At 45.6% G+C, this 18,508-nt stretch overlaps 1 protein-coding gene and 17 non-coding genes across 18 annotated transcripts; all 18 read right to left on the bottom strand.

Moving 5' to 3' along the window:
- Positions 1-417: 417 nt before the first annotated feature.
- trnam-cau (transfer RNA methionine (anticodon CAU)) lies at positions 418-490 on the bottom strand. Its single transcript has one exon. It is a non-coding gene; the product is annotated as a tRNA-Met (tRNA).
- A 234-nt stretch (positions 491-724) lies between these two features.
- On the bottom strand, positions 725-795 carry trnag-gcc (transfer RNA glycine (anticodon GCC)). The gene has a single exon. It is a non-coding gene; the product is annotated as a tRNA-Gly (tRNA).
- A 514-nt stretch (positions 796-1,309) lies between these two features.
- trnag-gcc (transfer RNA glycine (anticodon GCC)) lies at positions 1,310-1,380 on the bottom strand. The gene has a single exon. It is a non-coding gene; the product is annotated as a tRNA-Gly (tRNA).
- A 643-nt stretch (positions 1,381-2,023) lies between these two features.
- trnam-cau (transfer RNA methionine (anticodon CAU)) lies at positions 2,024-2,096 on the bottom strand. Its single transcript has one exon. It is a non-coding gene; the product is annotated as a tRNA-Met (tRNA).
- A 233-nt stretch (positions 2,097-2,329) lies between these two features.
- trnag-gcc (transfer RNA glycine (anticodon GCC)) lies at positions 2,330-2,400 on the bottom strand. The gene has a single exon. It is a non-coding gene; the product is annotated as a tRNA-Gly (tRNA).
- Positions 2,401-3,043: 643 nt separating this feature from the next.
- On the bottom strand, positions 3,044-3,116 carry trnam-cau (transfer RNA methionine (anticodon CAU)). The gene has a single exon. It is a non-coding gene; the product is annotated as a tRNA-Met (tRNA).
- Positions 3,117-3,350: 234 nt separating this feature from the next.
- Positions 3,351-3,421, bottom strand: trnag-gcc (transfer RNA glycine (anticodon GCC)). The gene has a single exon. It is a non-coding gene; the product is annotated as a tRNA-Gly (tRNA).
- Positions 3,422-3,935: 514 nt separating this feature from the next.
- Positions 3,936-4,006, bottom strand: trnag-gcc (transfer RNA glycine (anticodon GCC)). The gene has a single exon. It is a non-coding gene; the product is annotated as a tRNA-Gly (tRNA).
- A 643-nt stretch (positions 4,007-4,649) lies between these two features.
- On the bottom strand, positions 4,650-4,722 carry trnam-cau (transfer RNA methionine (anticodon CAU)). Its single transcript has one exon. It is a non-coding gene; the product is annotated as a tRNA-Met (tRNA).
- Positions 4,723-4,956: 234 nt separating this feature from the next.
- On the bottom strand, positions 4,957-5,027 carry trnag-gcc (transfer RNA glycine (anticodon GCC)). The gene has a single exon. It is a non-coding gene; the product is annotated as a tRNA-Gly (tRNA).
- Positions 5,028-5,541: 514 nt separating this feature from the next.
- trnag-gcc (transfer RNA glycine (anticodon GCC)) lies at positions 5,542-5,612 on the bottom strand. The gene has a single exon. It is a non-coding gene; the product is annotated as a tRNA-Gly (tRNA).
- Positions 5,613-6,244: 632 nt separating this feature from the next.
- On the bottom strand, positions 6,245-6,317 carry trnam-cau (transfer RNA methionine (anticodon CAU)). The gene has a single exon. It is a non-coding gene; the product is annotated as a tRNA-Met (tRNA).
- A 233-nt stretch (positions 6,318-6,550) lies between these two features.
- Positions 6,551-6,621, bottom strand: trnag-gcc (transfer RNA glycine (anticodon GCC)). The gene has a single exon. It is a non-coding gene; the product is annotated as a tRNA-Gly (tRNA).
- A 643-nt stretch (positions 6,622-7,264) lies between these two features.
- trnam-cau (transfer RNA methionine (anticodon CAU)) lies at positions 7,265-7,337 on the bottom strand. The gene has a single exon. It is a non-coding gene; the product is annotated as a tRNA-Met (tRNA).
- A 234-nt stretch (positions 7,338-7,571) lies between these two features.
- Positions 7,572-7,642, bottom strand: trnag-gcc (transfer RNA glycine (anticodon GCC)). Its single transcript has one exon. It is a non-coding gene; the product is annotated as a tRNA-Gly (tRNA).
- A 514-nt stretch (positions 7,643-8,156) lies between these two features.
- Positions 8,157-8,227, bottom strand: trnag-gcc (transfer RNA glycine (anticodon GCC)). The gene has a single exon. It is a non-coding gene; the product is annotated as a tRNA-Gly (tRNA).
- A 1,747-nt stretch (positions 8,228-9,974) lies between these two features.
- On the bottom strand, positions 9,975-16,917 carry LOC131463798 (uncharacterized). The gene is made up of 11 exons (XM_058635839.1): positions 15,937-16,917; positions 15,700-15,843; positions 14,902-15,072; positions 12,724-14,052; positions 12,405-12,605; positions 11,973-12,317; positions 11,704-11,838; positions 11,494-11,564; positions 11,121-11,374; positions 10,803-11,048; positions 9,975-10,689 (listed from the first exon to the last, which is right to left on the bottom strand). Exons 1-11 carry the CDS (start codon positions 16,616-16,618, stop codon positions 9,975-9,977), a joined length of 4,293 nt encoding a protein of 1,430 aa, XP_058491822.1. The 5' UTR covers positions 16,619-16,917.
- Positions 16,918-18,091: 1,174 nt separating this feature from the next.
- On the bottom strand, positions 18,092-18,162 carry trnag-gcc (transfer RNA glycine (anticodon GCC)). Its single transcript has one exon. It is a non-coding gene; the product is annotated as a tRNA-Gly (tRNA).
- Positions 18,163-18,508: the final 346 nt, after the last annotated feature.

Below are 18,508 nucleotides of genomic sequence, written 5' to 3'. Positions count from 1 at the left end.
ATTGCTGTCCTGAGCTCTCTTCCAAAAAGGATGGACAGTCCAACAAAGATGAACTCCAACACTCGCAGCCGGCTTATCATCATCATTGACCCTAACCATGCCCTTTCACACCTCGACTCAGGTAAAACCAACAAGGTTAAACTGGCTAAGGTGTGAACGACCTGCATTGTTTGACATAGTGACTCTCTCAACAAGTATTTTGCCAACATGGGCTAAAGACCAGGATTATCCCACCTGTCTTGCCGAAGTGAAGAAGCCTCTTGGATGAGAAGTTGAAGTACCCTCAACTAACCACAAGCAAGTGCCGCTGCAGCGAACAACTGAAGGAACTTCACAGACACTGTTAGCCATTACTCGTCCACCACTTTCCTCCCATGATTTTATGCAAATGTGTGATGAATGTAACAATATAGGTTTTGCCCCGTGTGAGGATTGAACTCACGGCCTTCAGATTATGAGACTGACGCGCTGCCAACTGCGCTAACGAGGCCTCCTCCCCTGTAGAGCACGCACATGCATAGGACACAATGGACCCAGCTTCGCACTGGGTTCAAAACAAAATTTTGAACATTTAAAACAAGCTGACAACAAGATTCATGAAGAACCTCCAAATGAATTTCCAACTGAGCTCGCTCCAGAATTAAAATAATGATAGAGGGTCGGAAGCACATCCTGACTAAAACACCACAATGACATGTAGGGAGAAGCGGAGGAAAAGCTAAGCTGCATTGGCCGGGAATCGGACCCGGGTCTCCCGCGTGGCAGGCGAGAATTCTACCACTGAACCACCAATGCCCACGTTGTCTCAGTTTTGAGCCACTCGGCTGACAGCGCCCACTTACGGAAACCAATATTGTGTCTGGGCTGATTGTCTCATGGTCATAGCACTTCAAAGATCCTCCACGCTTTTCAGACCTTAGCTTGAGAGGCAGGCTTGTCACCACTTTTCAGCTGTACTGTCATGATTGTTCTGTTGAAAGACGCCATCGACCTGGAGAAACCATCACTCAACGGAGGAGGTGGTCGAAGACACCAACTATCAGCCACCTACAATGCTGCCCTGAGCTATAGCATACGCACGCACCCATGACAGGGCTAAAAGCCCAGCTTGCCCCGGCCAGCTTCGCACTGGATTCAAAACAAAATATTTGAACATTTAAAACAGGCTGACTGCAAGAGTCATGCAAGAACCTCCAGATGAATTTCCAACTGAGCTCGCTCCAGAATTAAAATAATGATAGAGGGTCGGAAGCACATCCTGACTAAAACACCACAATGACATGTAGGGAGGAGCGCTGGAAAATTTTGATGCATTGGCCGGGAATCGGACCCGGGTCTCCCGCGTGGCAGGCGAGAATTCTACCACTGAACCACCAATGCCCACGTTGTCTCAGTTTTGAGCCACTCGGCTCAGACCGCCCACTTACGGAAACCAATATTGTGTCTGGGCTGATTGTCTCATGGTCATAGCACTTCAAAGATCCTCCACACTTTTCAGACCTTCAGCCGAACTGTCATGATTGTTCTGTTGAAAGACGCCATCGACCTGGAGAAACCATCACTCAACAGAGGAGGTGGTCGAAGACACCAACTATCAGCCACCTACATTGCTGTCCTGAGCTCTCTTCCAAAAAGGATGGACAGTCCAACAAAGATGAACTCCAACACTCGCAGCCGGCTTATCATCATCATTGACCCTAACCATGCCCTTTCACACCTCGACTCAGGTAAAACCAACAAGGTTAAACTGGCTAAGGTGTGAACGACCTGCATTGTTTGACATAGTGACTCTCTCAACAAGTATTTTGCCAACATGGGCTAAAGACCAGGATTATCCCACCTGTCTTGCCGAAGTGAAGAAGCCTCTTGGATGAGAAGTTGAAGTACCCTCAACTAACCACAAGCAAGTGCCGCTGCAGCGAACAACTGAAGGAACTTCACAGACACTGTTAGCCATTGCTCGTCCACCACTTTCCTCCCATGATTTTATGCAAATGTGTGATGAATGTAACAATATAGGTTTTGCCCCGTGTGAGGATTGAACTCACGGCCTTCAGATTATGAGACTGACGCGCTGCCAACTGCGCTAACGAGGCCTCCTCCCCTTTAGAGCATGCACATGCATAGGACACAATGGACCCAGCTTCGCACTGGGTTCAAAACAAAATTTTGAACATTTAAAACAAGCTGACAACAAGATTCATGAAGAACCTCCAAATGAATTTCCAACTGAGCTCGCTCCAGAATTAAAATAATGATAGAGGGTCGGAAGCACATCCTGACTAAAACACCACAATGACATGTAGGGAGGAGCGCTGGAAAATTTTGATGCATTGGCCGGGAATCGGACCCGGGTCTCCCGCGTGGCAGGCGAGAATTCTACCACTGAACCACCAATGCCCACGTTGTCTCAGTTTTGAGCCACTCGGCTCAGACCGCCCACTTACGGAAACCAATATTGTGTCTGGGCTGATTGTCTCATGGTCATAGCACTTCAAAGATCCTCCACACTTTTCAGACCTTCAGCCGAACTGTCATGATTGTTCTGTTGAAAGACGCCATCGACCTGGAGAAACCATCACTCAACAGAGGAGGTGGTCGAAGACACCAACTATCAGCCACCTACATTGCTGTCCTGAGCTCTCTTCCAAAAAGGATGGACAGTCCAAAAAAGATGAACTCCAACACTCGCAGCCGGCTTATCATCATCATTGACCCTAACCATGCCCTTTCACACCTCGACTCAGGTAAAACCAACAAGGTTAAACTGGCTAAGGTGTGAACGACCTGCATTGTTTGACATAGTGACTCTCTCAACAAGTATTTTGCCAACATGGGCTAAAGACCAGGATTATCCCACCTGTCTTGCCGAAGTGAAGAAGCCTCTTGGATGAGAAGTTGAAGTACCCTCAACTAACCACAAGCAAGTGCCGCTGCAGCGAACAACTGAAGGAACTTCACAGACACTGTTAGCCATTACTCGTCCACCACTTTCCTCCCATGATTTTATGCAAATGTGTGATGAATGTAACAATATAGGTTTTGCCCCGTGTGAGGATTGAACTCACGGCCTTCAGATTATGAGACTGACGCGCTGCCAACTGCGCTAACGAGGCCTCCTCCCCTGTAGAGCACGCACATGCATAGGACACAATGGACCCAGCTTCGCACTGGGTTCAAAACAAAATTTTGAACATTTAAAACAAGCTGACAACAAGATTCATGAAGAACCTCCAAATGAATTTCCAACTGAGCTCGCTCCAGAATTAAAATAATGATAGAGGGTCGGAAGCACATCCTGACTAAAACACCACAATGACATGTAGGGAGAAGCGGAGGAAAAGCTAAGCTGCATTGGCCGGGAATCGGACCCGGGTCTCCCGCGTGGCAGGCGAGAATTCTACCACTGAACCACCAATGCCCACGTTGTCTCAGTTTTGAGCCACTCGGCTGACAGCGCCCACTTACGGAAACCAATATTGTGTCTGGGCTGATTGTCTCATGGTCATAGCACTTCAAAGATCCTCCACGCTTTTCAGACCTTAGCTTGAGAGGCAGGCTTGTCACCACTTTTCAGCTGTACTGTCATGATTGTTCTGTTGAAAGACGCCATCGACCTGGAGAAACCATCACTCAACGGAGGAGGTGGTCGAAGACACCAACTATCAGCCACCTACAATGCTGCCCTGAGCTATAGCATACGCACGCACCCATGACAGGGCTAAAAGCCCAGCTTGCCCCGGCCAGCTTCGCACTGGATTCAAAACAAAATATTTGAACATTTAAAACAGGCTGACTGCAAGAGTCATGCAAGAACCTCCAGATGAATTTCCAACTGAGCTCGCTCCAGAATTAAAATAATGATAGAGGGTCGGAAGCACATCCTGACTAAAACACCACAATGACATGTAGGGAGGAGCGCTGGAAAATTTTGATGCATTGGCCGGGAATCGGACCCGGGTCTCCCGCGTGGCAGGCGAGAATTCTACCACTGAACCACCAATGCCCACGTTGTCTCAGTTTTGAGCCACTCGGCTCAGACCGCCCACTTACGGAAACCAATATTGTGTCTGGGCTGATTGTCTCATGGTCATAGCACTTCAAAGATCCTCCACACTTTTCAGACCTTCAGCCGAACTGTCATGATTGTTCTGTTGAAAGACGCCATCGACCTGGAGAAACCATCACTCAACAGAGGAGGTGGTCGAAGACACCAACTATCAGCCACCTACATTGCTGTCCTGAGCTCTCTTCCAAAAAGGATGGACAGTCCAACAAAGATGAACTCCAACACTCGCAGCCGGCTTATCATCATCATTGACCCTAACCATGCCCTTTCACACCTCGACTCAGGTAAAACCAACAAGGTTAAACTGGCTAAGGTGTGAACGACCTGCATTGTTTGACATAGTGACTCTCTCAACAAGTATTTTGCCAACATGGGCTAAAGACCAGGATTATCCCACCTGTCTTGCCCAAGTGAAGAAGCCTCTTGGATGAGAAGTTGAAGTACCCTCAACTAACCACAAGCAAGTGCCGCTGCAGCGAACAACTGAAGGAACTTCACAGACACTGTTAGCCATTGCTCGTCCACCACTTTCCTCCCATGGTTTTATGCAAATGTGTGATGAATGTAACAATATAGGTTTTGCCCCGTGTGAGGATTGAACTCACGGCCTTCAGATTATGAGACTGACGCGCTGCCAACTGCGCTAACGAAGCCTCCTCCCCTGTAGAGCACGCACATGCATAGGACACAATGGACCCAGCTTCGCACTGGGTTCAAAACTAAATTTTGAACATTTAAAACAAGCTGACAACAAGATTCATGAAGAACCTCCAAATGAATTTCCAACTGAGCTCGCTCCAGAATTAAAATAATGATAGAGGGTCGGAAGCACATCCTGACTATAACACCACAATGACATGTAGGGAGAAGCGGAGGAAAAGCTAAGCTGCATTGGCCGGGAATCGGACCCGGGTCTCCCGCGTGGCAGGCGAGAATTCTACCACTGAACCACCAATGCCCACGTTGTCTCAGTTTTGAGCCACTCGGCTGACAGCGCCCACTTACGGAAACCAATATTGTGTCTGGGCTGATTGTCTCATGGTCATAGCACTTCAAAGATCCTCCACGCTTTTCAGACCTTAGCTTGAGAGGCAGGCTTGTCACCACTTTTCAGCTGTACTGTCATGATCGTTCTGTTGAAAGACGCCATCGACCTGGAGAAACCATCACTCAACGGAGGAGGTGGTAGAAGACACCAACTATCAGCCACCTACAATGCTGCCCTGAGCTATAGCATACGCACGCACCCATGACAGGGCTAAAAGCCCAGCTTGCCCCGGCCAGCTTCGCACTGGATTCAAAACAAAATATTTGAACATTTAAAACAGGCTGACTGCAAGAGTCATGCAAGAACCTCCAGATGAATTTCCAACTGAGCTCGCTCCAGAATTAAAATAATGATAGAGGGTCGGAAGCACATCCTGACTAAAACACCACAATGACATGTAGGGAGGAGCGCTGGAAAATTTTGATGCATTGGCCGGGAATCGGACCCGGGTCTCCCGCGTGGCAGGCGAGAATTCTACCACTGAACCACCAATGCCCACGTTGTCTCAGTTTTGAGCCACTCGGCTCAGACCGCCCACTTACGGAAACCAATATTGTGTCTGGGCTGATTGTCTCATGGTCATAGCACTTCAAAGATCCTCCACACTTTTCAGACCTTCAGCCGAACTGTCATGATTGTTCTGTTGAAAGACGCCATCGACCTGGAGAAACCATCACTCAACAGAGGAGGTGGTCGAAGACACCAACTATCAGCCACCTACATTGCTGTCCTGAGCTCTCTTCCAAAAAGGATGGACAGTCCAACAAAGATGAACTCCAACACTCGCAGCCGGCTTATCATCATCATTGACCCTAACCATGCCCTTTCACACCTCGACTCAGGTAAAACCAACAAGGTTAAACTGGCTAAGGTGTGAACGACCTGCATTGTTTGACATAGTGACTCTCTCAACAAGTATTTTGCCAACATGGGCTAAAGACCAGGATTATCCCACCTGTCTTGCCGAAGTGAAGAAGCCTCTTGGATGAGAAGTTGAAGTACCCTCAACTAACCACAAGCAAGTGCCGCTGCAGCGAACAACTGAAGGAACTTCACAGACACTGTTAGCCATTGCTCGTCCACCACTTTCCTCCCATGATTTTATGCAAATGTAACAATATAGGTTTTGCCCCGTGTGAGGATTGAACTCACGGCCTTCAGATTATGAGACTGACGCGCTGCCAACTGCGCTAACGAGGCCTCCTCCCCTTTAGAGCATGCACATGCATAGGACACAATGGACCCAGCTTCGCACTGGGTTCAAAACAAAATTTTGAACATTTAAAACAAGCTGACAACAAGATTCATGAAGAACCTCCAAATGAATTTCCAACTGAGCTCGCTCCAGAATTAAAATAATGATAGAGGGTCGGAAGCACATCCTGACTAAAACACCACAATGACATGTAGGGAGGAGCGCTGGTAAATTTTGATGCATTGGCCGGGAATCGGACCAGGGTCTCCCGCGTGGCAGGCGAGAATTCTACCACTGAACCACCAATGCCCACGTTGTCTCAGTTTTGAGCCACTCGGCTCAGACCGCCCACTTACGGAAACCAATATTGTGTCTGGGCTGATTGTCTCATGGTCATAGCACTTCAAAGATCCTCCACACTTTTCAGACCTTCAGCCGAACTGTCATGATTGTTCTGTTGAAAGACGCCATCGACCTGGAGAAACCATCACTCAACAGAGGAGGTGGTCGAAGACACCAACTATCAGCCACCTACATTGCTGTCCTGAGCTCTCTTCCAAAAAGGATGGACAGTCCAACAAAGATGAACTCCAACACTCGCAGCCGGCTTATCATCATCATTGACCCTAACCATGCCCTTTCACACCTCGACTCAGGTAAAACCAACAAGGTTAAACTGGCTAAGGTGTGAACGACCTGCATTGTTTGACATAGTGACTCTCTCAACAAGTATTTTGCCAACATGGGCTAAAGACCAGGATTATCCCACCTGTCTTGCCGAAGTGAAGAAGCCTCTTGGATGAGAAGTTGAAGTACCCTCAACTAACCACAAGCAAGTGCCGCTGCAGCGAACAACTGAAGGAACTTCACAGACACTGTTAGCCATTACTCGTCCACCACTTTCCTCCCATGATTTTATGCAAATGTGTGATGAATGTAACAATATAGGTTTTGCCCCGTGTGAGGATTGAACTCACGGCCTTCAGATTATGAGACTGACGCGCTGCCAACTGCGCTAACGAGGCCTCCTCCCCTGTAGAGCACGCACATGCATAGGACACAATGGACCCAGCTTCGCACTGGGTTCAAAACAAAATTTTGAACATTTAAAACAAGCTGACAACAAGATTCATGAAGAACCTCCAAATGAATTTCCAACTGAGCTCGCTCCAGAATTAAAATAATGATAGAGGGTCGGAAGCACATCCTGACTAAAACACCACAATGACATGTAGGGAGAAGCGGAGGAAAAGCTAAGCTGCATTGGCCGGGAATCGGACCCGGGTCTCCCGCGTGGCAGGCGAGAATTCTACCACTGAACCACCAATGCCCACGTTGTCTCAGTTTTGAGCCACTCGGCTGACAGCGCCCACTTACGGAAACCAATATTGTGTCTGGGCTGATTGTCTCATGGTCATAGCACTTCAAAGATCCTCCACGCTTTTCAGACCTTAGCTTGAGAGGCAGGCTTGTCACCACTTTTCAGCTGTACTGTCATGATTGTTCTGTTGAAAGACGCCATCGACCTGGAGAAACCATCACTCAACGGAGGAGGTGGTCGAAGACACCAACTATCAGCCACCTACAATGCTGCCCTGAGCTATAGCATACGCACGCACCCATGACAGGGCTAAAAGCCCAGCTTGCCCCGGCCAGCTTCGCACTGGATTCAAAACAAAATATTTGAACATTTAAAACAGGCTGACTGCAAGAGTCATGCAAGAACCTCCAGATGAATTTCCAACTGAGCTCGCTCCAGAATTAAAATAATGATAGAGGGTCGGAAGCACATCCTGACTAAAACACCACAATGACATGTAGGGAGGAGCGCTGGAAAATTTTGATGCATTGGCCGGGAATCGGACCCGGGTCTCCCGCGTGGCAGGCGAGAATTCTACCACTGAACCACCAATGCCCACGTTGTCTCAGTTTTGAGCCACTCGGCTCAGACCGCCCACTTACGGAAACCAATATTGTGTCTGGGCTGATTGTCTCATGGTCATAGCACTTCAAAGATCCTCCACACTTTTCAGACCTTCAGCCGAACTGTCATGATTGTTCTGTTGAAAGACGCCATCGACCTGGAGAAACCATCACTCAACAGAGGAGGTGGTCGAAGACACCAACTATCAGCCACCTACATTGCTGTCCTGAGCTCTCTTCCAAAAAGGATGGACAGTCCAACAAAGATGAACTCCAACACTCGCAGCCGGCTTATCATCATCATTGACCCTAACCATGCCCTTTCACACCTCGACTCAGGTAAAACCAACAAGGTTAAACTGGCTAAGGTGTGAACGACCTGCATTGTTTGACATAGTGACTCTCTCAACAAGTATTTCGCCAACATGGGCTAAAGACCAGGATTATCCCACCTGTCTTGCCGAAGTGAAGAAGCCTCTTGGATGAGAAGTTGAAGTACCCTCAACTAACCACAAGCAAGTGCCGCTGCAGCGAACAACTGAAGAAACTTCACAGACACTGTTAGCCATTACTCGTCCACCACTTTCCTCCCATGATTTTATGCAAATGTGTGATGAATGTAACAATATAGGTTTTGCCCCGTGTGAGGATTGAACTCACGGCCTTCAGATTATGAGACTGACGCGCTGCCAACTGCGCCAAGGAAATAGCTCGTTTGTCGCGGTCCTAGAGCTAGAAGTGTCAACACCCTACCATGATATGCCGTTGCGGTTACCGGTTCGCGTCCCGTGTCTCCCGTCACTTTCGAAGCGAACTGAATTGTAAATTGGTTATGGTATTAATTAATTAAGCCGTTTTTGGTGTTTGTAAACATTTCAGTATCTAGTTTATCACAATTAATGACTGTTAACGTTATAATACAACATGTATAAGCTTACCAACATTGTGTGCTGTATGTTAACATTGAAATATCGTTTAGCACAATTATTGACTACTATTACCAGTAATATGAGAGGTATACGGTTACCATTTTCTTTTTATGTAAAACTTATATATTGTCTATCACAAGCATTTGCTGTAAAATAAAAATGTGTATACTTACCATTATGATTAAGCAATAGACAATCATCAAGTAATTAAATGATGAATGTCATATAACTTGATTTTGATGAGTGAAGCAATATTACACACACGTCTGTTGCAGAATTACAATAACTTGCAACTTGGCCCTTTGATATGATCGATAATGGCTAAATTATTATCTCTGGTGTGATAATACCCCCCCCATGTGGTGTGTGCGAACATTTCCTGTGCATAGGACTAATAAAGGATTATCTTATATTATAATGTATATTGTATTTGAATGCAAAATAACACTTGATGGACAAAGCCATCTGAATACAAATTTATTACAAACAAATAAAAACAACCAGTGCAGTAATAAAATCAGTAAAAAAAAGAGTGAGCATTCTAATAAATATATACACATGTAAACAATAATGCAACTCCAGTGAAACAGTGTATATAACAGATAACAAATAGCAATATACAATAATATATACATATAAAACAGAACAGAATACCTTATATACACACACATAGTACCACAACAGAATATAATCGAAAAAATAGAATAGCTTATTATTTACACAGCAAACTAGAATAGAATATATATAATATTAGATAAGTGAAACAATAAATAAATATAAAATAAAATACAATAAAATACAAGTACAAAATTATTGTGGTGGCGCATCTTTCTTTTTGCCATAACCCCGGGCTTCAAATGAGGCCTTCCACTCAGCCAGAGTTGTAGTGGCTGTGGCTTGGCAGTACCAATTTCCGAAGTACTGCTGGTGGGTGGCAGGTTCCCGCTCTCTCTTGCACTGCTTGCAAATGATGGCGTCACTCTTTTTAGTGTACTTCCGCTTTTTAACACCACTCTCCTCTTGCTGCATCTTCTTTTTATGGTACTGCTGTGTGGTGTATGGCACATCAGCTGCCGGTTTGGTAATAACCACAGGGAGCAGAGGTTGTGGTGCAGGCAGGAGAGGTTGTGGTGCAAGCAGAAGAGGTTGCGGTGCAGGCAGGAGAGGTTGCGGAGCAGGCAGGAGAGGTTGCGGTGCAAGCAGGAGAGGCTGCGGTGCAAGCAGGAGAGGTTGTGGTACAGGCTGGGGAGGATGAAGAGGTTGATCGAGAGCTGCAAGGAATGGTGGCAGAATTGCAGCTGGAGCCACTGGCAGGTTCCGTCGCTGTTTCAGCTGCGCCGTCCCTGCCGTGTTAGGAGGCAGGACAAAGATGTGGGGATTTGCCACACTGCTGGTCGGGACACAGGGTCTGTCTTTACTCAGAACTGCAAGAGGCAAGCTCTCTGGGCTCACATTAGTGTTCTTTGGAGTAGAGAGGCCTTGCTCCAGCATGCTCTTCTCCTGTTTTTTTTGAAGTTTACAGTACCTAAAAATATTCAAAGTATACATTTGTTTGTATACCATAGTGTATCATATATATGCAATATATCTACACAGAACAGAGCACAGATACTATGTTATTCCCTTTTATTAACTCACCAACTAGCGATGGTTGCAGTATTCATCACCGGGAGCTGGATGGTGGTCTTCTCCATCACCATGGCATTATTTAGAATGACTTGGCGGATGTGAAGATATGCCTTGGTGACAAGGCTCCAACGCTCTTTCCTGACTCCATCGATGCGCCTGGGTCCACGATACTCCTCGCAGAGCTGAACAAAAAGTGCCTCACACACACGATTGCAGTCAGGCCACTGCGCTGGGCTTTTCCCTCCTGCAAAGCATCTGCAAAGGTATGGGCAGCATTAGTGTTCATAAAAGACATTATATAATAGTATTTAGCATTGTCATACGTACCGCTTTGTACTCTCCACACCAGGTGCAACATTTTTTTTTGTGGCCCTGAATCTCCCTTTGGGGATTGTGTCTTGATAGCGTGGAGGGTAGACTGTTTTTTTTTTGTCATACTCTGACAAACACTCCCATAGGGCAATAATATGTGCAGCCTCCTCTCTTGACAGGGCAAGACTGTGGTCTTTTAATTTGAACAAGTGTCCCGTCAAGTCCTGGACAGCTTGGAAGCCCTCAATGTTGTCTGGTCCAACAGAGTCCTACATTAAACAAAATAGTGATAAAAAATATATATATATTTTCAAATATTACACCTATTTGATTTTATTACAGATGTAACCCGACAGAAGTTAAAAACATCATCAAAATGTTAACCTACATCATGACTGGTGGAGCATGATGATGTGGAAGGCTGTTCCTCTGCCACACTGGGAGCATCTTGCTGGGGAGCTAATTTAGAACACATTTAAGCAAAGAGCAATTTTTATGATGGATAAAACAAGTATGCACTAACAATGTGTTTTAGACTGCTATGCATCTGTCTTTTAAGTATGCAACAGTTTGATTAGGACATGCTTTGACCTCTGACCTTGATGAGTGCAGAGCATTGCCGCATCCTGAGAGGTTTGAGGAGTGTCGGTTTGGAGCTGGGGACCAAGGCTGGGATTAGATCCAGCAGGTCTCCCACTGTCCTCACAAACTGGGGGGCACACAGGTACAGCTGCTATGGGAAGGTACACAGATAAACAGTGTAATGAACAGTGTTGTTGCCTCTATAGTGAGACAGCCTCCAATCTAAACATGTTTTATGTAAGTCATTATTATTGGAAACTTTACACTTAACAATTAAAAACTTACCACTCTGCATAGTGGCAACAGTGACGGAAGCAGAAGGTTCGCTGAGTGGTGCGCTAGGCAGTGCAGCCCCAGTTGCAGTAGGTGCAGCTGTTGTGGCACTGTCGCTAACTGCTCCAGCTGCAGCTGGAGGTGCATTTGATGCAGGAGCTGATGGAGTGGGCTGTTGTGGAGGCCAAATTGTGTCCAGGGTGGTAACAGTTGGATCCTCCACATCAAATTGCTCCAAAAGAGAGTCTCCCTCGGCCACAGTGATGTCCTCAGTTTCAAGGGTTGCCAGGGCCAACTTATAGTCCTCCATGGCAACATTGTTTTGGCTGTATAGGTATTCAATACCTATAAGCTCTCCTGAAACAATAAAATAAGCCTCATTAGATACTGACAAAGATATGTACCTGCCTGAAGTGTATTACAAATAATGAATTACGTTCATACCTGTGTATTTCCGGGGGGCTTTGTACTCCACCAGTTTTTTCCCAAGCACCTCCTCTGACAGCTGGTTGGCTGCATGCCTAAGTAGGCCACTGTATGAGTGTGGCCCTGCTGTCCCCTCTGCTGTCATGGTCCTATCCTCATTCCACCTGGCAAGACCATCAACCAGATATGCCTGGAAAAAGGTGTCACTTGCGAGGGTTCCTTTAAAAAAATTTGAAATATTGACATTGTGTTTCCAAGCATACAAACGTTATATTAAACAAATTAATAAATATCATTCTACACCTAACATGGAAACCTAACAATGTGTACTGTTTACCTGGGATGAATCTGTTCATGTGCAGATGGAAATTCTCCAGTGAGGTCGAACCTCTGGCACACCGGAAAGTTTGCAGCACATGACCACCCTTCTTCATTGTCCCAGTCTGTGTGTACAGCTGGAAACCTGGAGGGTCCTGGAGGCAGGGGATATGTTTGCACTGGGCCTTCCAGATTTCTGCCATCCTTGCAGAGTTGATCAGAGGCACACCGAGCGTGTTGCAGCCTCTCTCTCCATCATATGCCTCAATCAACTCCTTCAGCATGGCTTCCATCTCCCTGCTTTCCCGGACGGTCCTCCGACAATGAAGCTGCATCTCTGCCTTGCTTATATGGCGTATCACATCTCCCTCTGTGGGACGCATGAGACTTGCCTCCAGCTCTGCTCGCTTGGCTGCCTTGAGTCGCTGCAGGTCACTCTCATCCCACACGAAAATGCACCGGGTTAGCTGGGCCATGAAGCTGGTGTATAGAGAATGAGAATCAGTTGTGCACCCGGTCGCAAACCTCCTCATAAAGTGCCAGATATCCAACTGAATCCTCATGCCCGGCCATGCTCCAAAGATTTTTTTAAGGTGCGAGTTCCCACAGCAGTCACGGTCCACATATAGGATCTCGGGAGGTGGCACCTCTGCGTCCTTGTAGCGCCTCACAAGACCCTCTGCCATCTTCATTAGGCCCCAGCCCTCACTCGCTGTGAGAACGGACATGATCACATGCCCATGTTCATTTCCGATGTTGGTGGCCCGAGCAGCTGTGGACCGGGCCTCACCTGCCAGCTTCCTCACAATCTTTTTGGTCGAGTCCATCTTCAGTACCTGGCCAAAGAGTGAGGTGATGGAGGCCTTCACTTCATCCAGCCTGCTGAGGACATCCTGGGCATAAACCTGCATCAGCCAGCGATGTTTAGCCACTGCAGGCATAGCTGGCAAGTCCCCCAGCGGGACAGGAGTAATCAGGCCAGAGGAGATGGCACGTGCAACTCCTCTGTACTCAGTGAGAAACTGAATTTGTCTCCCAAGCCAGCTCTCCGCATGCTGCTCTTCCAGCTGCTTCTGAAGCTGGCTGCTGCTGTTGCCCAAGCCCCGCTGACGCATGAGGCGCACGACCTGCATGTCGCATCCCAGCTTGAAAGTCAGGAGACATGGGAACTGGATGCGGTGGCCTATGTCTAGCTGGGAGACGATGGCATGGCTCCAACCGATCACCTTTCGTTTGCAGCTTTTACAGGCAAGATATTCAGATGCCAAGAAGTAAGAGCTGCTGACTCCAAACACCTGCCTGACTCTCTGATGTAGTCCAGCAGAGGTAAGCTCTGACTTGCCACAGTCTGGATGTGGACAGAGCAACCGCACACGCCAAAGCTTCCTTGGCATCCACAGGAACAGGGGGTGACCGAAGAACTGCTCCAATGTTGGTGTACAAAAGATCATACATGTCAGCATGCTTTGTTAATCACCGTGCGTGGAAATTCCCACCCTGCTGATGTCCTTGAACGCACCGTCAGTGCTGCTCGTCTGAGAGCGATCGTCGTCTAAACGATCTGTGGTGTGTGCGTCTATGAAGCCGTGAGTTGCAATGTTTTGCTTGTGTATTGCACTTTGTTGGTGTTTGTGTTTATTCATGTGTCTTTTGATGACCTGGAAGTTGTGTTTTTTCCATCAGTTATGTGATGTAATGACTAATTAGTCCCTAATTAGTGACGTGAAGCTAGCTGCTAACTGGTGATCAGAGACGTTTATGTTGCGGTATTGATCATCTGCATTGCTGGTCCCTGTTGCTTGTGAGTTGATGATTGATTAATGACTGTCTGTCCATCCATCTTATGTTTTTATGTTGCATAGAAACCAATCGATGACAGTTCATTTAGTTTATTTGAGTAATGTTGACGCTACATTCACTACTTATCTGAAGCTGTATTTTCCTTTGTTACCTTTGGATAGCTCAGTGTATTTCTATGTTAGTTTTGTTATTTTCTAATCAGACAGTATTGTGTTGTGCTTGTATTGCAGCAACCACACACCCTCACGCAAAAATTGATAAACAGCTTGAACCTTATTAAAGGACTCCGCCTCTTTTTCATGCACTCAGAAGAACTGTACAAAAGTGTCCTGACCCGACACCCTGTAGTGATTGCTACCACCTAAGATCCCTATAGTCTACCGTACAGTTGGAATACCACTGGAGTTTAGTGATGGCCGAGGTGGATACCACCACATTCTGTCCACCTTTTCAAGGTCCAGCTCAGGTTGGTTAAACCGTGACCACCGGAACAGGGCCTTAGAAATCCAGCGCTGGTCAACTTCTGGCAGGGCAGGGATCCAACCAGCGGGCAGGCAAATTCTGTTCTCTGTTAAACAGATATGAGAGAATGAAGGAATTAAGGAATATATAAATAAAACCACAGTCTCTTAAGTTTGAAGAGAATAGTGTTGTGGGGAAAGATATGCCCATCCGTCATATTCTTTCCTGTCCATAACTAAAAACTTTTGTAGATGACATATATAAAGAAATAAGTATAATAACGGTATGATAAATGGTTATAATTGTTTACTTTTTATGAAAATGCCAAGAGAATTTGTGGATGAAAGAGACTAATAGCATTTAAGAAGTTAAGAGTGATGGCTCCTCAATTACAAAAACGTAGTTACAAAAGACACAGCCACAATTTCCAAAATGGATAGAAAAGAAAGCAAATCTGTATGTATGTATGTATGTATGCTAAGGTCAAATTCTATTCACGACTGTTATCATGTCCTCATGTATTGACACACTTAGCATTAATTTAAAAACAAGTATACTAAATAAACATATAATAATAACTTTATTTATATAGGACTTTTCAAAATCGAGCTACAAAGTGCTTTACAATAAAACAGATAACATAATGAGTTAAAAATCCAAACAAAGATAGAACATATAAAATAATATATAGAGAAGAGGAGAGTGTGTGTAAGTATTTCTTAAAAATACATACGTGGCATTTGTGACTCCATCTCTTGAACTGACAGCAGAAGTTCGCTGTCAGTGGGCTCATGCTCACTGGGAGCTAAATCTGCTGGCACCGTGTCTGTGGGCTCTGTTTTCATGGTGGATCCAGCAGGGGACACAGTAGGAGCAGCTGAAAAAAACATACACATCAGAATACATTACAAATATGAAAACATCTACAACTCCATGTTACACAGAAGGCTTTTTCTAGTTGTATACTTACATGGATGAAACTTTGGTGGCATAAACAGCCTCTTGACAGACTTGTGGATGCTCTGCTGGGACACGCCTTTCCCTGTCAACAATGACCGCAGGGAGGATACAGGCACTGAGGATGGTCGCGGTGAGGTGGATGGTCGTGATGAGGTGGATGGATGTGATGAGGTGGATGGTCGTGGTGAGGTGGATGGTTGTGATGAGGTGGATGGATGTGATGAGGTGGAGGGCTGTGATGAGGTGGAGGGCTGTGTGGAGGTGGCTGGTTTACGCTGACTTGTGGATCTCGCCTCCATCTTAAACTGAATGGCATAACGTCCCTCCGGATACAGCGAAATATACTTCAGCAAGGCTCTTTTATTGACGAGGTGGTTATGAGAATCAGAGCTTCCTGATTCCTCCGACATTGATGCCACCACATATCCAGCATAGCCCAGCGCATTCTCAGCCAACCACTGAAACGTTTGACCCCGGAAAATTCCAAACTGCAGCTGATATTGGCCCAGGAGATGCTTCTCATTGTTGGTGTCTCCACCACGACTCAGAACAGCCACCCTTGCTGCCTCTTTCACGCGATCTGGGGACAAAGCTCGGGCCCATGGCCTTTTCTCTCCCTTAATTTTCTTGGCATCATCTGTATCACAGAGGCTGGCAAGACCGTCTCCCCTCTTCCTAAATTTAGGATCCATTCTCTATGGTTGAAAAACAAACAACAGTTAAAATAAGCTTGGTCTGATCTCTTACTGCAAATACATTTATAGAATTTTCACTCAGTCTTCTTCAGTAATGCATAGATGGAAGCATGCATGCATGCATATGTGTGAAAGTAGAAGTAGGCCTATGCATATATGAATGTGTGGGGACATGAATGTATGTTTGTGTATTCACTGTTGCCCATAAAGTTGGAATAAAATATTTGTTACCTCTTCTCATGAAATGACAATGTGACAATGTGATTTATTCTTCATAGATAAAGTGTATATCTATTCAAAACTTTATTGATCAATCTCTTATAAACATATCAGTGAAGATTCAAGCACATATAAATAAAATTAAAAGATCAATGTGTCTGAATACAAAATCATTCCAACTTTAACAGTGTATCTGTCTTAAAAATATATTTTTCTTACATTATATATTATATTTTAAATGCTTTATCTTCTTTTTTAATTTAATAATTCAATTCTTAGCTGTTTGTATACTTAATACAGAATATAATAAGTTACCATAACACTCAAACTATATTGACTTATCTATACATATCTGTTTTGGCCTCTTTTTGATCCAAATAAGCAATAAAAGCAAATATTACGTTGGTAAACTGTGTGATACGTCGCCAGCCCGTTATTAACAGTGTAGTAGCGTTACACGATTTCCTATGCAAACAAGCATACAGTTGTGACTGTTGTAAGCGTACTGAAGTAAATGACAGTCATTATCGGTAGCTGAAAAAGTTAAAAAAAATGGAGAATTGTCCGTCTGTTAGCGCGTTACAGTCGTTCGTATGTTGTCACTGTCAGCTAGGTTACATGCAACGCAAATAAATGAAATGTTCATCATTAACGTTAGGGGGTGCTAGCTAACTGGCACCGGAAGTATACTTTTATTTGTATAATAAATATATATATATAACAATGTGATATAAACACTTTGAAACGTTAGAGTGGCACGGTTCTTACTGTAAATGCAGCAAAAGATGACGGTCTGGACGAAATAGCGTCTCTCAAATCTCGGTAGCGATACCGATTGCGATTGGTCAAATCTTGGTAGTCCATGACGAGAGGTGATTGGTTCTCGCAATTTTTGGTAGTAGGACGCCACCCGATTGGTCAATTCTTGGTAGAATTCTTGGTAGCGAGGAGCGATTTCATTGGCTCTCACATGACGGCCGGAGTTCGACTGACAGGTGACAGGGAGCGCCAACGAGGCCTCCTCCCCTGTAGAGCACGCACATGCATAGGACACAATGGACCCAGCTTCGCACTGGGTTCAAAACAAAATTTTGAACATTTAAAACAAGCTGACAACAAGATTCATGAAGAACCTCCAAATGAATTTCCAACTGAGCTCGCTCCAGAATTAAAATAATGATAGAGGGTCGGAAGCACATCCTGACTAAAACACCACAATGACATGTAGGGAGGAGCGCTGGAAAATTTTGATGCATTGGCCGGGAATCGGACCCGGGTCTCCCGCGTGGCAGGCGAGAATTCTACCACTGAACCACCAATGCCCACGTTGTCTCAGTTTTGAGCCACTCGGCTCAGACCGCCCACTTACGGAAACCAATATTGTGTCTGGGCTGATTGTCTCATGGTCATAGCACTTCAAAGATCCTCCACACTTTTCAGACCTTCAGCCGAACTGTCATGATTGTTCTGTTGAAAGACGCCATCGACCTGGAGAAACCATCACTCAACAGAGGAGGTGGTCGAAGACACCAACTATCAGCCACCTACATTGCTGTCCTGAGCTCTCTTCCAAAAAGGATGGACAGTCCAACAAAGATGAACTCCAACACTCGCAGCCGGCTTATCATCATCATTGACCCTAACCATGCCCTTTCACACCTCGACTCA

This window comes from Solea solea, chromosome 8 (assembly GCF_958295425.1).
Source record: "Solea solea chromosome 8, fSolSol10.1, whole genome shotgun sequence".
Taxonomy (NCBI): domain Eukaryota; kingdom Metazoa; phylum Chordata; class Actinopteri; order Pleuronectiformes; family Soleidae; genus Solea; species Solea solea.
Note: the sequence above shows the minus strand (reverse complement) of the source record. Positions and strands in the feature narration are given on the sequence as shown.

Excerpts from the sequence above, each read along its gene's own strand:
- LOC131463798 (XM_058635839.1), bottom strand. The coding sequence starts at position 16,618 with ATGGATCCTAAATTTAGGAAGAGGGGAGACGGTCTTGCCAGCCTCTGT. Across the intron at positions 15,073-15,699 it reads GATGGAGTCACAAATGCCAC|AGAACAGAATTTGCCTGCCC; the intron begins GTATGTATTTTT and ends TCTGTTTAACAG. Across the intron at positions 11,565-11,703 it reads AATGCTCTGCACTCATCAAG|CTCCCCAGCAAGATGCTCCC; the intron begins GTCAGAGGTCAA and ends GTTCTAAATTAG.